This window comes from Tasmannia lanceolata, unplaced genomic scaffold (assembly GCF_043159265.1).
Source record: "Tasmannia lanceolata isolate RefF3 unplaced genomic scaffold, GAP_Taslan_0.1 ptg000002l, whole genome shotgun sequence".
NCBI classification, from domain to species: Eukaryota; Viridiplantae; Streptophyta; class Magnoliopsida; order Canellales; family Winteraceae; genus Tasmannia; species Tasmannia lanceolata.
Window position 1 is genome coordinate 55,155,796 of NW_027518679.1, and position 20,368 is coordinate 55,176,163.

The 20,368-nt window shown below is 38.4% G+C and overlaps 2 protein-coding genes across 7 annotated transcripts; one reads left to right on the top strand and one right to left on the bottom strand.

The window, feature by feature from the left end:
- Positions 1 to 2,260: 2,260 nt before the first annotated feature.
- LOC143879479 (DNA-directed RNA polymerases II, IV and V subunit 9B) lies at positions 2,261 to 12,435 on the bottom strand. 5 transcript variants are annotated; one of them, XM_077381913.1, is made up of 5 exons: positions 12,098 to 12,435; positions 7,055 to 7,186; positions 6,885 to 6,975; positions 4,249 to 4,407; positions 2,261 to 2,567 (listed from the first exon to the last, which is right to left on the bottom strand). In XM_077381913.1, exons 2-5 carry the CDS (start codon positions 7,081 to 7,083, stop codon positions 2,487 to 2,489), a joined length of 360 nt encoding a protein of 119 aa, XP_077238028.1. In that variant the 5' UTR covers positions 7,084 to 7,186; positions 12,098 to 12,435; the 3' UTR covers positions 2,261 to 2,486. The 5 variants fall into 5 exon arrangements, with proteins under 5 accessions (XP_077238028.1, XP_077238010.1, XP_077238018.1 ...); XM_077381895.1 differs by having other exon boundaries at positions 7,055 to 7,190; XM_077381903.1 differs by having other exon boundaries at positions 12,090 to 12,435.
- Positions 12,436 to 14,730: 2,295 nt separating this feature from the next.
- LOC143879505 (putative polyamine transporter At1g31830) lies at positions 14,731 to 18,130 on the top strand. 2 transcript variants are annotated; one of them, XM_077381933.1, is made up of 2 exons: positions 14,731 to 15,125; positions 16,444 to 18,130. In XM_077381933.1, the coding sequence occupies exons 1-2, from the start codon at positions 15,000 to 15,002 to the stop codon at positions 17,896 to 17,898; spliced, it is 1,581 nt and encodes a 526-aa protein (XP_077238048.1). In that variant the 5' UTR covers positions 14,731 to 14,999; the 3' UTR covers positions 17,899 to 18,130. The 2 variants fall into 2 exon arrangements, with proteins under 2 accessions (XP_077238048.1, XP_077238056.1); XM_077381941.1 differs by lacking the exon at positions 14,731 to 15,125 and adding an exon at positions 15,152 to 15,458.
- The last annotated feature ends 2,238 nt before the right edge of the window (positions 18,131 to 20,368 follow it).

The following is a 20,368-nucleotide window of genomic DNA, read 5'->3' on the forward strand; positions in this document are numbered from 1 at the left end:
AAGAAATTTGTGAAATTAATGGGCATGTAATGAACTAATCTCATTCTACTTATAGTGGATAATGAATAACCCTTAACGTTCTACTCTGTAAACTTTCTTTATTTATGAGCTTACAAGATAGAAAATTTCTAAGTTGGATTATGAAAGGAAATTGGGAACTTGATTTCTCTCTATAAAAAAAAAAAGGATTACTTTCTAAATGTCGAAGCTTTCTAATATCAGTAGGTTGAAGCTCAATAATTTGGAAATATAGAAACTCTATTTCCTTATTTTATTTTATTTTAGGAAATACCATTGTATAGTTTCCTGAAATCAATAATTAGGAAAAAATAGAAACTCTGGTATATTTTTGTTTTGGAAAACACTTTCCTTCGCTGAAAATAGAGAAATTAAGACAACAGAGTATAATGACAAAAATACCCTTCCATTTGAGTTAAATGTTCAAATAAATGCCATCTCAAGCAACACCGTCACCTACAACCTTTTGACGTCGTCTGGAGTTTCCTCGTACTCTGAATTGTTTGACCCTAGGAGCGTATTTTGGTCATTTTCTCTTCACTTGTTTCTGGGCATGTAGCGAAATTAGGAAGTTGTTTTTCAAGGAAAATGGTTTCCGTTTATAGTGTCAAGAAATAGAAGTCTACAGCCAGTTTTCCCGAATGGGATTGGTTCATTGAAAGCTTGTAACAGCGACCCAAACGTTTGCTAAAGTGAAGGCGCCCTTGCAAAAATCCAGCGCCCAATAGATCCACATTGCCAAAACACATTTACAACGCCATCTAGAACACATGATTAAAGGAATTATAAATGCTTGTAAATGCAGATTTTGCTTCGTTGATCCAACTGGGAGTGCTCTCCCTCTGAATTTTTGCAAGGTTACCCTTTAGTTTAGCATTCCCCATATTATTACTGCACAATTAGCAAGTTTATCAAAAAGTACTGTACGGACAACATCATAGGATGATCCAAATCCGAACACAACGTAAATAGGTTGTGCCCCAAAAAATCATTTACATAGAATGATCCTAGCCCTCAGATCTATAGAGGTTACAGGTGCAACTCGGGTCGGGTTCAACCCGAATTTGGATTGGGTCGGGTTAAGCTTTTCGCAAATCAGGTTGGGTTAAGGTTAAGAAAAATCAACCCGAATTGAAAATGGCCAGAGAAGAGGGTGACTCGCAACCTGATAGAGATGAATGAAAAAATAAACAGAATCGTTTGAAAAAAAAATGCATGTGGCATACATTTACTAAAAGATCCCTACAATAGAACTTAATTATAAAAAATTAGAGGGTATTTAGTAAAATTGTATAATAAAATTAGATTTAGGTCTGTCACACGGGCTTCTGTTGGTTGTCTGGATCCAAGCGGTAATCATTTCGGATCCTATGATAGGGTCCCGAAATGTGTCAATGGATCCGGGTAATGTGTCCATATCCTATCCGTTTAAGTTCAGATTCGGATGCCCATCAGACGGTCTGGGTCCATTGACAGCCTAGTGCGAAGGAAAGACTTGAGAGGGCATGAATGAGCAGAGGCTGAGAAGCGAGCTAAAAATAAGAAGAAGAAAAAAACAATCATAGTTTCGGTGAAGTTTTTTGTTTCCTTGTTTTTCAGACATTTCATAGTTCATACTGTCGGTATCTCACACACCCTGACCATTGAGCAAGCTAATATTCTAGGGAGAAAAATTCATCCAAGGCAAACATACCCCAGTAAATTCTTCAAAACCCCAATCTGAATTTTGAAAGTCTCGAATGTTGGGTGTTGATACCAATTTTCCTTTCTTCACTCTTCAATTGACAATATCAATCTACAGTCAATCCCTCCAATTATTATTTATCAGACACTTCAGATGTATTTCTGAAAGTTGGTATGGATGAATTATATGGTAAGGTTTAGTTTACGCATGACCACTGATCTAACCAGTAGAATTTTTTATGGGGCCCAAAATTTTGTTGTTCCTAAACCAAGGGCAATTAAACAATTTCATTTCAACCATTGACTGGACGAGACGACTACTATTTTCTTACCAAGGAGCTTTATGTGGACCATCCAGAGCTCTTACCCTGCTTATACCTTTTATATCATCAAAAAATGCTACATTCGCCCCATTTTCTACCCTGGGCCACTCCCTCTGGTGACTTCTCTTTTTACACTATCAAGGGGGTGGAAAATGGGGCGAATATTTCATTACCCTTTTGCAGGCATACTCAAATAGGAGATCCACAAGAACCCTGCAAACAGCAAAAATCAAATATGACCTGGGCACTACCAAATGACAATTCATTTAATTAATGGGAAAACAAGAGCTCCCCATCAACATAACAAATTCCCTAACAACTTAATATATTTTTTGCAGATATATATAGGATGAGAGAACTGTATGGAAAGCTTCCTATTGTTCCTAAACTGTTCTTGATTGTGAATAATAGCGGCTTAAACAACCCAATATCATCTTCTCAAAAGCCAGAATCTCTGTTGAATCAATCTCTCCATCTATGGCCACAATTAGGATTGCAGCAAACAAAGAACAGAGTCATCCCTTCCTCTCCCCTCGAAGTCGCCTGCATATTCTCACCAAAATATGATATATTAGCTATACAATGGCGACATCCTCAAATGAAACTGACATTGTAACAGAAAAGGAACTCAATGGGCAAATAAATCCATGAAAAAGAGTTAACAGCTACATTTCCATGAATGCATATAACTTCAATACTGGCCGGTATTGTATATCGACGATCAACACCAATGGAGAACTTGCTACAGGAAGAAACATAATGCCAGAAATAAAAAAGGACACTTATTAAGTTCCAAGCAGCTACATGCACAAAAGAATTCGTTTGCGTTTTTGTTTTACTATTGACATGGTATATATATCATAGTCGTGCCTTTTGAGTTAATGTCCAGGGGTAGTTTAGAGAAGTTGAAGAATGTAGGAGTGGCAACAGATAGAAAATAAGCTATTTTATAACATGAAGATCTAGGAGGAACAAGATCACGAACTGGACGTGGCACCCAAGTGGAAGATTCAAGCAACTATGGCCTAAGGTATTAATGAAATTATTTGATTTGTTTTCACTAAGCATCCCAGTATAAGATTTTCTGCAGATGAAATTGGTGAAACCCTGTTGGTATAAATGCTAATAAAAGAATGTGGGCAAGTCCGCTAGGGAAGGAAGATCAAAGCAGGAAAAATAGGAAACAAATAAGTAGGGAAGATGGAAATGAAACCAAATCAGATGGTAGCATGAGAAAGCAAGGAACAAGCATGGTCCCATATGAACCATGTGCCTTCGTGTAGACATGCCTGGCATACATGTCAAATTCTAGCATTAAATCCCGTTCCAGATTCTCACTCACTCTCTCCCTTTCCAAGGTCATATCATTGTCTACCTAAGTTCCTAATAGGTGTGTGCAACTTGCGCATCTTCACAGCACAAGGTTAAAAAATACCTTTTACAGGAAACTACAAGCAAATAACTGTAGACGCATTCGTGGCACAGATTTGGAGCCACGGATAAAGGAACTTACAAATCCATGGTGTTGGGAGGTCAATATACATCATCAACCAAGAACCCAAGGTTGCCCTTGTCCAAGCCCATTTTCCTTAGAGCTGGTCTTGAGGACCCATAATAAGCAAACCAATGTGACAGACATGTGGAGACTAGGTTTTTATGCTTAGGGAGGCTTAAAGCATGGTAATTTGTATCACTCAATACCGCTATGCTCAATATTTCAAAATATTATTCTTATGTATCATACGGCCACTTGTTGATAGAGCACACTTTCATGTACCAAGAGTACCTATTATCATTACTTCTTTTCTTTTAATTATAAATAGAAAATGTATTTGGCCTAAAACATTATATATTATGATGTCTAGTTGAGGAAGGCTAATTTATTAAAAAAATTCTTTTTGCATGAGATGAGTGATTAAAAAAGGTACGGTTGATCTATAAAAGTAGAAGGCCTCAATGTGATTGCTTGCTAGTGGAAGGCAAGTCCTCCAATGTGATTTCTTGGATGAGTGGTGGTTCTTTCGATCCTTGGCAGCTCTCCAACTTCATTAAGAAGATTAGGAACATTATTGCTATGATCAATTAGAGGATTGCACGTGCTTTGTTCATGCGTGGTTTCTCTTATCAATTTTTACGTCTCTCCACGATTCATAATTGGACATGGTTTGCTTACACTATCCACACCCAAACCAAAGGCAGTAGAAGAGAGGTAAGTAGAACTGACCTGGAAAAATACAGCTTCCCCATGATTGCATTGAGCACATCGGACCGTTTTAGTACGAGGAAGAGTCGGATCAGAAGCTACATCTTGTAAGACTTGAGTGTGCTCTCCAACAGAGTGATGTATCTCATTTCTATAGACACAGTTATTGTCAGCAACTTCCTGTATTAAAAAATACAAGGCCCATGTCATAAACTTTGATGAACGCTATATGTTGACTAGCTTAAAATTCCAATTCGGCGACACTACTTCTCATTACATGGATTTTGAACATAAGATTAACTTTTATATTGGCATCTCATTACATGGATTTTTTTTTTACTTTGGTAGGAAAAAATAGGACACCATAAGATGCCCCAAAAAATAATAAGCAAATCTATCCAATGAAAGATCAAACAAATAATGGCTAATATGTGGTAAGGATCCACTGCAATCGCGGAAACAGTAAAATATTGTTAGTAATTTAGTTGCAGTATGTTTGCCATTGATGTTTTTTAATTGAACATTTTGGTGGTCCATATCCTTGGCGAATTTACATGAAACTATTTTGCATTGAAGAAAAAAAAAAGTGTGATGGTGCATGTAGTTGAGAGCAAACAAATTTGTTGATATGTGCACGCTTAAGTTTGATCATGTTGGTCTAAAAGAATGAGACATATGAGGGTTATCAACGAGAGAGAGGAAAGTTGACTGATCTGACCAAGAAAAGACTCAGGGAAGCTCCTGATATAATGATGATCATATCACCATGGTACATACCAGCTAGCACTTGTATATGTGTGTGTGTGGGTGCGTGCGCGCGCGCGTACTCCCCGGTACAGAAGATCCAAAAATTAGATGCACTCATCACATCACACTATAGGATAATATCATTTTTTGGATGACCGATATGTATTGTGTCACTGAATCTGCAATCCAAAAAATCATACCATCCAAACACTCGTCAATGGGCATATGACATTCACAGCGTAGAATTGCGATTACCTATTGGACTCCAATCAGAGAATTTCATTTAAAGTACTAAGGGTTAATGGAAGACCAAATCTGGGGATGTTTTTTCCAAGCCATATTAAAACCAATTTAAGTCCTAGAATACCCCAATCATGTTCATGTATGCAGCTTTCCCCACTAAACCACGTGTAAGTAGCATCATAAATATATAGATGGCATGTGGTATTAATCCTGCAAAATTAGCAACAGAGTAATGCAAACATGGAAAAAATTTGAACGCATCAATTACAAACGCACAGATGAGGATAATCCATTCAAACCTTCTCACCAATACAAGATGGTTCATTGTCGTGCCAATTTGATTTTCATTCACTATGCTGACCTTCTTTCAATATCCCTTTTATTAATTTCTGTTTAAATGCCCCGATCTGGGCTAGTTGGAAAACCCACTGGACCAGTCATTTAGTATGGTGCAAGAACTTTAACCCAAGGACGGTACAGTATTAACTATCCACTAGTAGGAATAGGAAGTTAATGCTCCAAGAAAAGGAGCAACACCGCAATGGTATGTAAAATAAGCTTACACGTGTTATTGCATTTGCAGCCTTACATCATTTTTAAGGTGAGTTGGAAGTAAACCCATAAGATGCAATAGCCGTATGTCATAACCCCTTACAGGAGGGGCTTGAAGTGAAGACCAAATCAGAAATTTTATGAAAGAATATTCATAGTTAAATAGTCAATTTATAACAACATTTATTCTTCGTTCCACTAACAATCTTGTTTCTCCCCTCACTTTTCCACACATAAAAAAAATGATCCATCTGCAATAGGTACTCGAGGTTTAGCAGCACAAAATGAGGTAATATAGGACCAACCAAACAAATTATAAATGTTGTGATGTAGGGTGGCTAGCAAAAAACAAGAAGATCTTACCAGAATAGCAGAAAATTAGTTTTAAATTTAGCACAATCGAATGGAATAGAGAAAATACAAAGATAATAAATAAACGCAGAGTCTCGACCCAACAAGAAAAGTGTCGCGCTGTTCTAGAAAGGGGTCTTGATGGAGTATCCCCATCAATATGTAAAGGAATCACATCTTTCAAAAGAAAATCAGAATACTCCGAAACAGGAGCTTTTTTCTTTCAATATTTTCTGTCGTCTAGGATAATGCCTTGCAAGCCTTTCTAAAGGATGTTTCACGGCCTTTCAAAGTAGACTCCTATTCAATTCAAACTATCAACCTAATGATAATTCCAAATAATAATAAAGTTCTCCAACTAATAAAACAAACTGCTTACAGAAATAAGACGTTGCACATAAAGGAATAAGACGATGTACTGCTAAAAGAAATAGGATGCTGAAATGCTCCTCATTTGGCCTGGGCTTAAAAGCCTCTTATTTTTGGGTGTACCATAGGTATCATCTAGCCACTTAAAGGGGAAGATCCTGGAGCTGTAATCCTTAAGACTTTGGCCATCCATCATGTTAATTAACTAATGTAATTTCTCTACAAGAGCACCGAATCGAACACCTAAACGACCACTGAAAATTCAAAAATGGAAAAACCCAAAATCTTTATGCCCCCAAACTTTTGTATGAACAAATTCAGTTAGCTCTTTAGTAGCAATGCCTAAAGAGTATATCATTTAAGAAACAAGTATTTGAGGGATAAAATAAATTAACTGAAAGTAAGAAGACCTGATGATCGCAATTGCGACAGGCATAGAGGAGGACTTTTTGTTCCTTGTCTTCTTTCGGATAGAGAATGTTGTTGCTGGAACCATAAGATGGTGTATGAGTGAATGTATCCATGTATCTAAATATGCATGATGATGAAGATGAAAGATGCATACCATTCACGGCAAAACTTCATAGTACTCATGTTTGTTGATGTTTGCAAAGTATTCAAGCTCTTACTCTCTTGAGGGACTAAGAGGCTCTTATGTAGCAGCTTAACCTTAGCTGATAACTCGCTGGATTGAGACCTTCCTGCGCATGAGGAGATACTCACTTAGAATTGGAACGTTGGAGACATTGATTCGTTAGAAGCTTCATAATAAGCTCATAGTTTGATTGTTATCTCACTGCTGCATTACGTCAGGTATAAAAGACTGAATTTTGTCACTTGTGAGTATAACAGAGAGCTCAGAATTATTACAAAGACGAGGTAGTTTTCAAATGAACAACAGGGGATTGGAAATGCAATGCACTCAACATGCTTTATGACAATGCACTCAGCATGCTTTATGATTAGAACCATATTGCATGTTTAAACTTCAGAGTTTACCTTAACCACCAAGACTAAGAAAGCACAAATTCTTCATAACTTGAAACCATAGTTACCGGGACGGGAAACAAATTCAAGAAGCGAAACGTGAAACGGAAACCGAGGGGGGGGGGAACAAAAAACAGAAAAACGATAGAAAATTATGATTTGTGGATACGGACACGAGTGTCGCGTTTCGACATGGACACGGCAAACTTCCAAAATTTTGAAACGGGGACACGGCTAAAATAGAAAGTACATATACTCTATTGGGTGGGGTGTAATAGCCTCTATTGGTTTGTATGTGTGTCTTTGTTCTGAAGGGAGACCTTCTCAGTCTTCTTTTAATGAATTTTGTTACTATTCAAAAAAAAAAAAAAAAGTACATATACTCATGATTTGTGGACAGAGATTCGTGTGCCAAGTTTCGACCAAGTTTCGACACGGATCCGAGGTCCCTGACATGGAAACCCATAAATAGTGTCACACTCATATACATACACATATAAAGTTGCTAACACTTCTAGCAATACACCTAAAAGTGTCTAAAGTAGACCTGGCAAACGCGACCCGTGCCCGCGGGTCGACCCAAGCACGGGTCAGGGTTTTAGTGACCCGCCAAAACCGATCCGCGGGTGACCCAACCCACAAAAACACGGGTCGGGTCGGGTCAACCCGTGGGCACCCGCGATTTTTTGGATTTTTTTAACACTTTTTATTTTTAAATAGAAAATGAGATCAAGGGCTAAGAGCATCTCACTTTTTGAGCTGGAATAGTGCACTTGTGTCTAGAAATCAGCCCTTCTAACTTTTTGAAGACTCCCTACTTCTAGCAGCTCATGGACATTACTAATTTACTATGCATGAATACACTCCCTATTTTTCAAAATGGAGGATTGGAAGGTACAGCCCACACCATAGGGATCCAAACCGCTCATTTGATGGGCCATAATGTAAATAGGTTTTGCCCAAAAAATCATTAGCATAGGATGATTCTAACCCTCCGATCTAAAGACGAACTGACAATATGGAAACTTCTATAGATCGAACGATTCAGATCGTCCTATGGCAATGATTTTTGGGGCACGATCTATTTACGTTGTAGCCCATCAAATGGACGGCTTGGATCATCCTATGGTGTAGGTTGTACCATCCATTTTGAAAATTAGGGGGTGAATTCATACATAGAAGGGGGTGACTTTATCACCGCCCAATAAAAACTCTGTTTTGGAAAAACATGCGGGTAACCCGCGGGTCGACCCGACCCACCCGCACTGGGCACGGGTCACCTGGTTGCTAACCCGCAGGAATGCGGGTCATTTTGACCCGCAACCCGCGTGACCCGCACCCGCATGACCCGCGGGTAGACCCCACCCGTTTGCCAGGTCTAGTCTAAAGGAGTGTCGACACGAGAGGACACGGGTGTCATGACACGACACGACACGTGTGTCGACAATAAATTCGAAGTGTAGTCCAAATCATAGATAGAAAATCGTATGAGAAACGCATTGGGAAACGTTTCAGAAACGACTGAAGCATCAATTAAAACAATCGAAAGACAAGGAAAACACAAAATATATGGTTTTGTATATTTAAAATTTATTAATTTCAAGTTTATTTTTTATCTTTTTTATATTTTTTATTACAATTTTTTTTCCGAAAAATATTGATAAGAGATTTAGATATGTAAAGTAAAAAGGAAAAAAGTAACAAGAAGCTTATGAGAAGCAACCAGTGTCGCAAGTCCTATTTTATTTTTATTTCTGCCTTATTTTTTATTACAATATATGTGTTGTTTAATTTGTTTTCCTTTTTAATATCTATTCCACAAATTTTTGGTGTGTTTCTTCTCTAAAACGATTTTCGTAAGTTTCACACATGTTTGCCACACGTTTCAATACGTTTTCTATGAGTTTTCCATATGTTTCTTACATGTTTCACATAAGTTTCTTATATATTTTCCACGTGTTTGGCATGTGTTTCAGAAACAATTCAGAAATGTTTCCCCTGTTTTTTTCACCACGTTTCGGAAACGTTTCCAAAATGAGTTTTAGGAGAAACGAGTTTCCCACCCGGCCAAGGAGTTTCCGGCTACGATGCTTTAAGCCAAAGGAAGAGACGTGACAGTATCAAGCAACGAAAAACTTCAGAGTTTCTAAAACAACATAATATCATGAATTCTTAAAATCAACTCTAGATGAACCAAAATCATAAAAAATAATACTTAGTTATGACAAAATAATCTTCAGTCCTGGACGTTAAACCCTGTAAATCCCAACTCTCTAGTGGCTAGCATTTTCCAGTTGTCCTGGCGGGATATATGGTCCACACATCTCATGCTTTGGTACCAAATGATACTTTGATGGCATTTACCCTGCTAAGATTGTCTATAAATCCTATAAATTACATCATCCTTTATTACAATGATTGCCAGCAAGACACAAGAGCATCACAACACATAAGAGAGAAACAAAACATAGCTTACAAATACGCTTCCCAACTTATAATGCTGCAGTACTATAGGCCCCTGAGGCACTTGATCTAAAACAAAATAAGCAATCCACATCACCTAAGACAAATGCCTTTCAAAAAGTAACTTATCTTTGAATCTTACGTAATCACTATGAATAAACAATGGAATCCTGATTTACTGTACAGAAATAACAATCAATAAGAGATGAATATAGCGGCATTTGATTCTGTTGAAGTATAAATGATTAAATAACACCAACTCTAGCAGCTTAAGCTTTTGGAGTAACTGGTGTTTCACGTGGTATCAGAGCTATTGCCTCACGGGAGGTCCTGGGTTCAAAACCCAACAACTCCTTGATATTAAAAACCTGCATGAACGGCCAACCCAAAAGAGGGGTCACATGTGCCACGTGTATGGCCAACCCAAAAGAGGGGCCACATGTGCCACGTGTACGGCCAACCCAAAAAAGAAGGGTCACATAGCAGCTCAAGCTTTTGGAGTAATTGGTTGTTTCACAAATTCTTGTCATACCCTTATAGGGAATTTCTTCGTAAGTGGCAACTAGAAAAACCAGCCTTGAGAACCCATCTATTGATCATTTTGCAACATTAAAAACCAAGAAAAAAACCCCACTTAATAAATCAGCTTGTTGTGAGCTATTAGAGTACACAAAAGGAAATAACCAACACTAGGTGGGTTATTAGAGTATCTTCTCAGATCAGAAGAGTCTGGTAGAAACGCAGTTGAAGTTGAATTTGGCAAGTGTTTCTATTCATATCATTCTTTTAACCAAACAGAATTTTCTCATTACCTTGACTGTTTTAATTCAATATGTTTGGCAAAACAATGTAGATACAGCTATATAACAAGGATTCCACTTATTTAAATATTTCCTTGTCAAACAAACACCTTTAGATACTTTCTAGCGTAGTGACTCACAGAAAACCTCTTCTTTTCCACGTGTACTATGTAATACACACTCATGCCTTTCTTTTCTATATTTTATACTAATACTTCAGGAATAATGTGTTGAAAAAGAGAACCTTTATAGCCGAAGCAAAAAAATTACAAACCTCATGAGAAAACCACAAGTACCCTAAAATAGAGGATAGAAAACCATATGTTGAAACCGTAGTAAAACCCAAATCAATCCCGAAGAACATAAACCCTGTGCTGAAATCATAGAAAAACAATATGCTAAAATCATAGAAAAACAAAATCATAAAAAAATCAAAGGAAACACCAAGAATAACACCCCCACACACACATCAATGATTCTGCATGTCCATTGAGTGTGTTTCATTAATAAGATTCAATGGCTGATAGAATTTGGAAAATGAACAATAACAATAAGTATATAACATACATCCATGTGGAAATGCTGTTGTATAAAGAAAAAAAAATGAAGGAAAGAAAACTTACAGAGGGCTCTGCTCTTGTCGAGTTAGAGCCCAACAGAGACATATATAAATATAAAGAAGGCCACAAATCAACGGTTCTGATGAATATGGTTTCCCGCCTATTGCGCTGGGTCCCACTTTGCTACGATGATTCTAGACTGGGAAAAATTACTCAAGATGCCTTTTAAGCCGTTGATATTTGCTTGCCTCAATCTTGAGGATGATATGTAAGTCATGGTCGTTTTTTGGTTTATCAAGACAAGATCATCTTCCTAATCTATCTTCAATGTTTTATAGAAAAGCTTCAGGATGAACATTGTTTTGAGGAGGAATGCTAAATTGAAGGGTGCCCTAACAAAAATCCAGCTACAAGGGCGCCTAGTTGGATCTATGTCACTCAATTGCATTTATAATTGCACTGAAAATGCAGAATTAAGGGAATGGTCTAATGATGTAGGGTGTGTTGGGTTTTTCGCCGAAGAAAACCCACAAAAAATTACGAAGCAAATATATGTGCGGATTAAATAACCAAATAATCAAGAGAACAATCACCACAAAGAGAACACAAAAGATTTACGTGGAAAACCCACCAACGAAGAAGGAAAAACCACGGGGTAAATCCGACGAAATATCCACTAATCAAAATAAGTAATACAACGTCTTTCTCTCAAGTTTTCACCCAAAATTTGAGCCAATACAAGAAACAAGAGAGATAAAAGGGTTATCTTGTTGCGAATAACAAAACTCACTTTCTCACCAAAAAATACCCACTTCGATCTTCAAGTCGAAGAAACCCAAATCCTCACAAAGTTTCCGAGCAATTAGAAGATCTAATGGCGCGGTGAAAATCTCCAAGAAGAACACTCAAAAACCTTGGTTTTGATCCCATCCAAAACCTTGGTTTCGCTCCCAATCAAAACCCCCAAAAGAGCCACCAAGAAAACCCTAGTTTTCTTTTTCTTCTCTTCCCTTTTTCCTTTTCTCTCTTTCTTTTCTTTTTCCTTTTTTTCGTTCTCTCTCACACACACCCCACCAACTCGCAACTTTCCCTTTTCCAAATCGGAAACAAATCTGCCCGTTTCCTTTTAGCAATAGGAAACTTGGAAATCCTATTTTAATAGAATTCTTGGTTGGGTGTGGGGCCTACATGGGCTGGACCCACCAACAGGGTGATGTGGATCCAATAGCACGTCCGGCTGGGTTTTTACAAGGGTGCCCTTTCGTTTAACATTCCTCTTGTTTTAGGAAAAAAACATTCTTCCCTGTAAACTAACACTTTGACAAACTTAGGATGAATACGTCCATGAATATTGTTGGCCATCACAACTTTAAATCCTTAATATCATGTCATTGTCTTCCTACATGAATGCCCAATATTGATAGGGGTGCAACTTGGGGTGGGTCTCAAGCTGATTTTGGCTCAGGTTGGGTTGGAATTTCCTCAATATGGGTTGGGAAAGCAAATCTAATTTAATTTTAGGTGAAGGCCTTGGCAAGCCGAGCCAACCCAACCCAAACATGACCTCCGTCCTCAAATTTTATCATGATTTTCTTAGGGTTATATTTTTTTCCCTGTATTTTTCTGTGGTCTGAGGTGAACCCGAACTCAACCCGATTCAACATGACCCGACTTGGAAAAAACTAGGGTATATGGGTTGGGCTTCGGTTGAGAGATTTAGAGGAAGGTTGGGTTAGGGTTGACCATCCTCAAACTGAAGCTTGGGTTGGGTCAAGTTAGGGCTGAGGGAATGTTTTCTCCCCAACTCGATCCGAGTTGCACCCCTAAATATTGGGTATTTCACCGTTTCAGACAATCATTTTTTAATGCCTTATCTTGTGAATGAGAACTCGGTTGGCATAAAACTTAGAAGCATTGGGTCCTCATTTGATGGCCCATCAGATCAATGGTTCATATCACATCGCACTTATATCCATTAGATCAGTATGGTATTCGTTTATCAAGACAAGATGATCTTGCTAGTCGATCTGTAAAATTAAGAAAATATCAAAAGGGAAATGGAAATTAATATTCACAATTTTGTGTATCAATGAAACTCCTCTCTTTATTTAAAATTTTATATTATAGGTTGTCACAGTAGAATAAAATTATCAACAACCAACAGAAAGTGAAAAGTACCAACAACCAAACCGAAAGTGTTTATAATAAAGTGGAAGTGCCAAGAGATGTAGATTTCCCAAACGACTCACCCCTCCACTCTCACTAGTGGAGTTTTTCCATCCTCCCGTTTGCGACGTATAGCCAACAAGTGCATCCGGCCAACATAATAGGATGATCTAAACCATTCATTTACCGATTCACCCTCCCCGCTGTAGAAAGACCAACTCTCAACTCAACTCAACAAAGCCTTTGTCCCAAACTAGTTGGGGCCACTGTAGAAAGACCATGGACCAAAAATCTTGTCCATACGAAGATCATCCTGTAGAAAAGATTTTCCGAGCACAACTTATCTGCTGGGGGATCCAATAATTGAATGATTTAGATCGTCCAATTATGTGGGTCCCATTATGCATTTGGATGCAGGTGTACCTACACATAGCCACAAAGTTTTATACATTAATCCTTTGTAAAATATATCTCAATTAGTCACTAGGAATTATGGTTTATTGCCCCACTCATCTGTATTGAAGCATCGGCGAATGTGGTTGCACAAAAGCTTGGATGGCTTAGGAGTTTTGGTTGGCATTTGAGTACCAAATCACCAAAACTCCTTGTTTGGTTGCCAATACCGCAAGGATGTCTCTGGTTAACCATGGCATATTTACTTATGTGTCAATTGTCCCTTATAATATCCTAGCCCAATATCACAAAAAAAGGGTGAAATTTTGCCTCGTGTGAATGATGACCTCTCTCTATATATGGTGGTAATGACACCTCCTACCACCACTCTATTAGGTTCTTTGAGTCCCAATAAATCGAATGACCCACCCGCAACCAAACAGGCCCTATGTAAAAAATGGGGAGTGATAGCATTCCCTCAACCTTAATCCAGCCCAACCTGAGCCTCGGGCTGAGGAGGTCAACCCTAATCCAACCCGCCTCTATATCTCTCAACCCTAACCCAACCCATCTACCTCGAAATTGGGTCGGGTTAGTTCGGGTTCACATTGGGCCAAATAAAAAAATACAATAACCGAAAGAAAATCAAGATAAAAATAAGAGGATGGAGGTTAGGTTTGCAAGGCCTCGACCTAACCCAACCCAGAATCAAATCCGGTTGACTTTTCCCAACGTAAGGAAATGCCAATCCAACCCGAGCCAAAATCGGATTGAGCCCATCGGGTTTGAGTTGAGCCAACCCGACCCAAGTTCACCCTAAAAAATATCAGCTTCCAAATCATATGTATTATTTAAATAAAGCACATTAATCCTACTAGGAAAGCTGCAGGGTTGCCGTCTCTTCCCATTCAACTTTATTTAGGGTTCTTTTCTACCACGATTTGAATATCATAACATCTCCTTCAGTTCGAAGAAGAAGTGTGGACACCACTCGCCATTCTTGCTTCCCAAAATAGCAGCCCCCTTTTTTAATCTTTCCACCCCTTTTTTGCAGAGTGCAGACACTAGGCACCGATTCCCAAGTGCATAAAGCATCTCTGTCTCTCTCTTCTCGAGAGAGATAATAAAGAGATAGAAAGAGATGCAACCCGCGGCCCAAGAACAGTCCGATAAATCCGGTAAAGGATCCGAAGACGCAACCATACAAGCACCACCTGTCAACCGCTCTTCTCCGGGCCATGAATCCGATGGATCGCAGGAGACCCAGGTGAGGAAATTCATCCAATGGATATAATTGAGGCTATAATACGCATCATGCTATCGAGCTTAACATACGCACCAATAACCACGTGCCATTTTTTTTCCACCACTCAATCATTCGCAATTTAGATAGCCTCCCCAGAACAGATGTTCTATACTACTGACCTTCTTACAAACGACTCCCTGGGATGCTAACTTGCGCCCACCGGCACTCAAGGGTCTTAACCTGCGCACCGAGGCTTTATCTCACCTATTCTTTCTCGGAATTCTAAACCAGAAAAGAGTACTTTCCTCCTATTTGTTTTTTGGGATTTTTAAGAAATAGCAGAAGCTTAAAAAGGTATGCGTACATTAAGCTTTTACGCATCCTGCGTAGATTGGCCTTATTTAATGTTTTGCCCTTTAACGACGTAAGTCTTGTTCTTCGGAAGGGATAGGGTTTTAAGATTTTATCAGATTCCTTCTTTGGGTCTCCTATTGATTGATGGGAAAAATGATTCAGTATTTATTTGTTTGAATGGTTAGTCAGTTTTGTATTCCAGTTCTTTGATTTTTCTCGTTACTCTTTATTTTATTTTGTTTTTTATAATGATGAAATCTGGATAAGGTATTATTATGTACTCTGGCTACAGTAGGGAAAATCAAATCTATTGTTTTTGTAGGATAAGTGGTTGACCCAGATGAAAATTTAGATCTTGTTTTCTATTTTATGATTTATTATTTTCTATGCTTAAATTTAGGAATTAAGAACCAATAAAAATCACACTAATTTTATTTTCTATGCATTCTATAAAAAACACATCTTTAAGCCGTAATGTAAATAAGGCAGATTCTGAGTAAGAAATCTGCGCTTGTATTGGGTTTCTCTCACATTTCAATTTACAATGAAAGAGCAAAATTTCATCTATTGATATTTTAATTTGGCACACGGAGATGAAGGAAATATTTTGATTCAGTTTTGAGTTTTGTGCTCTTGGTATTATTTTACAAATTAAGAAAAAGCCCATGGTTATTTTGTATTACAAATTAAGAAAAAACCCTGTTTTAATTTGTTTTTTCTTTTCTCTGCAATCTATAAAAAAACAAATTTTTAATCCGTAATGTAAATGCAGTATTTAAGGAAGAAATCTGCACTTGTATTGGGTTTCTCTTACATTGCAATTTGAAGTGAAAACCCCCAACTTTTTTCTATTGATGAATGATTTGGTACGCAGAGATGGAGGAAATATTTTGATTCGGCGTTTGAGTTTTGTGCTCTTGGTCTTATTTTACAAATAAAGAAAAAACCCATGTTTATTTTGTTCTGAATGTGATAATGAATGCAGAAAGTGAGGAAAATATCAGAAGGGCAATCTTCTGTTCAGATGGGAGAGAACAATGGTTTACATTATGAAGGGCTTGAAGGAGGAACACCTAGAATGGAGAATTTCAGAAAAGTTTCAGTTTTACCCCTAATTTTTCTGATATTCTATGAGGTATCAGGCGGTCCTTTTGGCGTTGAGGATACTGTAAATGCAGCTGGGCCCTTTCTAGCTCTAATGGGCTTTCTAGTCTTCCCCTTTATATGGAGTATTCCAGAGGCCTTAATAACTGCAGAGATGGGCACAATGTTCCCAGAGGATGGAGGCTATGTCATTTGGGTCTCGTCTGCTTTGGGTTCATATTGGGGTTTTCAGCAGGGTTGGATGAAATGGCTGAGTGGTGTTATTGATAATGCTCTGTACCCAGTTTTGTTTCTAGACTATCTAAAATCAGCAATTCCAGCTCTAGAGGGAGGTTGGCCTAGGATTATTGCCATCTTAATATTGACGGTCGCTCTCACTTACATGAACTTTAGGGGTTTAACTATAGTCGGATGGGTTGCCGTTCTTCTCGGTGTCTTTTCTCTCCTCCCTTTCGTAGTTATGGGATTCGTTTCCATACCGAAACTTAAACCTTCACGATGGTTTGTGGTGAATATTCACAATGTGGATTGGGGACTGTACTTGAACACACTGTTTTGGAATTTGAACTATTGGGACTCAATTAGTACTTTGGTGGGGGAGGTGCATGAGCCCAAGAAGACTCTACCCAAAGCACTCTTTTATGCTCTGATTTTGGTTGTTTCCGGGTATTTCTTCCCACTTTTGATTGGTACTGGAGCTACTAAGCTCGATAGAGAAATGTGGACTGATGGGTACTTTTCAGATGTTGCAAAAATGATCGCGGGGACTTGGTTGAGATGGTGGGTGCAAGGGGCTGCAGCAATGTCAAATATGGGTCTGTTTGTGGCTGAAATGAGCAGTGACTCTTTCCAACTACTCGGAATGGCGGAACGTGGAATGCTTCCCGAATTCTTTAGCAGAAGGTCTCGTTACGGAACTCCTCTTGTGGGGATTTTGTTCTCCGCCTCAGGTGTGGTTTTGCTGTCTTGGCTGAGTTTTCAAGAGATTGTTGCCGCCGAGAATTTCCTATACTGTTTTGGGATGATCTTAGAATTTGTGGCATTTATAAGGTTGAGAATGAAGTACCCTAGAGCCGTGCGACCTTATAAGATACCTGTGGGAACTGTTGGTGCTGTTTTACTGTGCATTCCTCCCACTGCTTTGATTGTTGTGGTTTTATATCTTGCTTCTCTCAAGGTCATGGGAATAAGTCTCGCTGCCGTGTTGATCGGGCTTGTTTTGCAACCGTGTCTGAAATACATTGAAAAACGGAGATGGCTCAGGTTCTCCACAAAGTCTGACCTCCCAGATTTTAAACCTGCTGAAAGTGAGAGTAGTGACTCTGAACCAGAGTGAATTAGTCTTCTGTATGGGCAGGTGAAGTGAAAATCTCATTGTTTTTCAATCCCGATGCAATGTACAGAAGAATCTCCATACAAGAGAGTTTCTTGATGGCTAAATTATCAAGTTTCTATCAACCTTTCCAGGGTGACACTTAAACACGTATTGTAGCTTTATTTAGTCAAACTTTGTATTATAGACTTATATATACTGGTTTTCTTGATGGCTAAATTATCAAGTTTCTATCGATCTTTCTTGTGTGGCACATAATCACATATCTTAGCTTTATTTATCCAAACTTTGTCTTAGAGACCTATATATATACTTTCTGTAATTTGTAAGCTTGCAATCAAAGGAAATATCTTGACAATCTTATCTCTAGGATAAGGCCAAGAGCTTGGGAAAAAGGTACTGATGATTATATCCGGTGATGTTGTTGATTGAAGCAAATATGTCATGAGAGTATAGATTCCAGAAAAGAAATTGTTCTATTTTTCATATGAACATTCTTTTTACTGAGGGTTGCATATTGCACTGTAAATCGACCACAGATGTTTATATTGAATTTTTGTTATTAATTTTTATTTTTGGAAAAAAGGTAATGATGAATTGCAAAGCATAAAGCAGCAATGGTAACATCCGGCCTTCATCATGCCAAAAGATTTTGTTCGACACGTGTTAATATGTTGCTCTACAGACTAGACTTACATGAATGATAGAAATTTTTTGAATTGTCAACGTGATCAAGAGCAGGTACCGTATATTTATTTAAAGGATTTAAGTTGAAAATGTGACGAAAAGCATAAAAACATGAAAAAATACAGTAGCTGATTAGGACGACCCACAGGGTTCACCGTTGCAACTGGTTCAAAACTGTGATGTGAACTATTGGGAAAACCCACAAATGGAAAGGAATAACTTATCAACTCTTGCTAGCATAAACCATAAGATAGATATTAATCTGATGCCACTTCAAATTGAGAGAACTTGAGAGTTGAGAGGAGTCAAATTGGTTTTCAATTATTGAATAGATATTGCAATCCTTACTGCATTTAAAATTGGGTATCGATGAAACCACCTAACTTCATGCACCAGAACAACTAATCTATGCATAACACAATGAAACAAGTGAGAAAGCAATGGGCTCCTCTACATACACATTCTACAAAGAACGACTAATCTATGCATAACACAATGAAACAATCACATGAGAAATTACAAGCTCATGAAACTATAGGTTCTGATAAGGAATGGGACAATTGCATGAAACTCCAAGCTTTTGAGCCTTAGGTGCTGATGAATCTAAAAAGCCTCTATGGGTTTTACGTCGACTCTGATACCATGATAGTGATGAGATTGCAGAACACCTTATCTGTTTTGTTCATGTTTACTCTCCTCTAGTTACTGAAAATTCTCGGTGCCTCCATTCTTTCATTTCTTGTGAGGCAGGGTTGTTGCACACTCCTTAATTCAGTAGTATTTAGCACTCTCACTCTCAAATGGACGGTTTGGATTATCCTATGGTGTGGTATGGGCGGGGCCTACATTGTTCAAAGATGGGCCCACCATTCCACCAACGGTTTATTTGTGTGCGTGTGGAGCATGGTTTTAAATTTCGACTGAAATTCAAAATTTCAGATTTCGGTGCAGACCGACACCGAAATCACTAAACACCGAAACGGTTTATTATTTCGGTCCGAAATTTCGGTCGGAATTTGTACCGAAATTTCAGTTTCCTATGTGGTGAACCCAAAAAACCTGTTTTTTTTAATAGACTATTGGTTGAACCCCACGGCATATTATCCTCGCCGGTTGCCTCCTCCATTTTTTCTGGCGAATCCAATATTGAGGATGACTGAGAGTAGCAGATTTTGCATTCCGTTGTTTTCTACGCTTATTCAGTGCCGTTACCCACGAAGCTTGAGAAAGAGGAGTTTTGTATACGTAAGTCTTGCCTCTTGAGTCTTGATGTGTCACAATCAAATTATAATTTAAAAAAGGGAAAATGACCAAATAGAAGCGGTTTCTACTGAGAATGACATTTCAAAAGGGCTGTTTTCTAAATCACCAAACAGAAGTGATGTTGACTGGTTTGGATGACCATGGGACGGAAATACCCTTAGTTAAAAAACACGGTTTTAACTTTACTCTATTTCTCTCCCTCTGTTTTTACTCTCTTGATTTTTTTTTTACTTTTTACTTTCCACTGTTTACTCTCTCTCTCTCTCTCTCTCTCTCTCTCTCTCTCTCTCTCTCGCTGCAAATACGAGCGTCGGCGGAGAAATTCCGGCAAGTCTCTCCATCTCTCTCTCTCTCTCTCTCTCTCTCTCTCTCTCTCTCTCTATCTCTCGGCCTCTCTGTATCTCTCTCTAGGTAAATCTGAGCGGCAAATCTCAGCGGGAAATCTCAGCGGGAAATCTCAGCGGCAAATCTCACAGGTTGGTAACCCATTTCTCTCACTGTCACTCTCTCCCTTTCAGTCTCT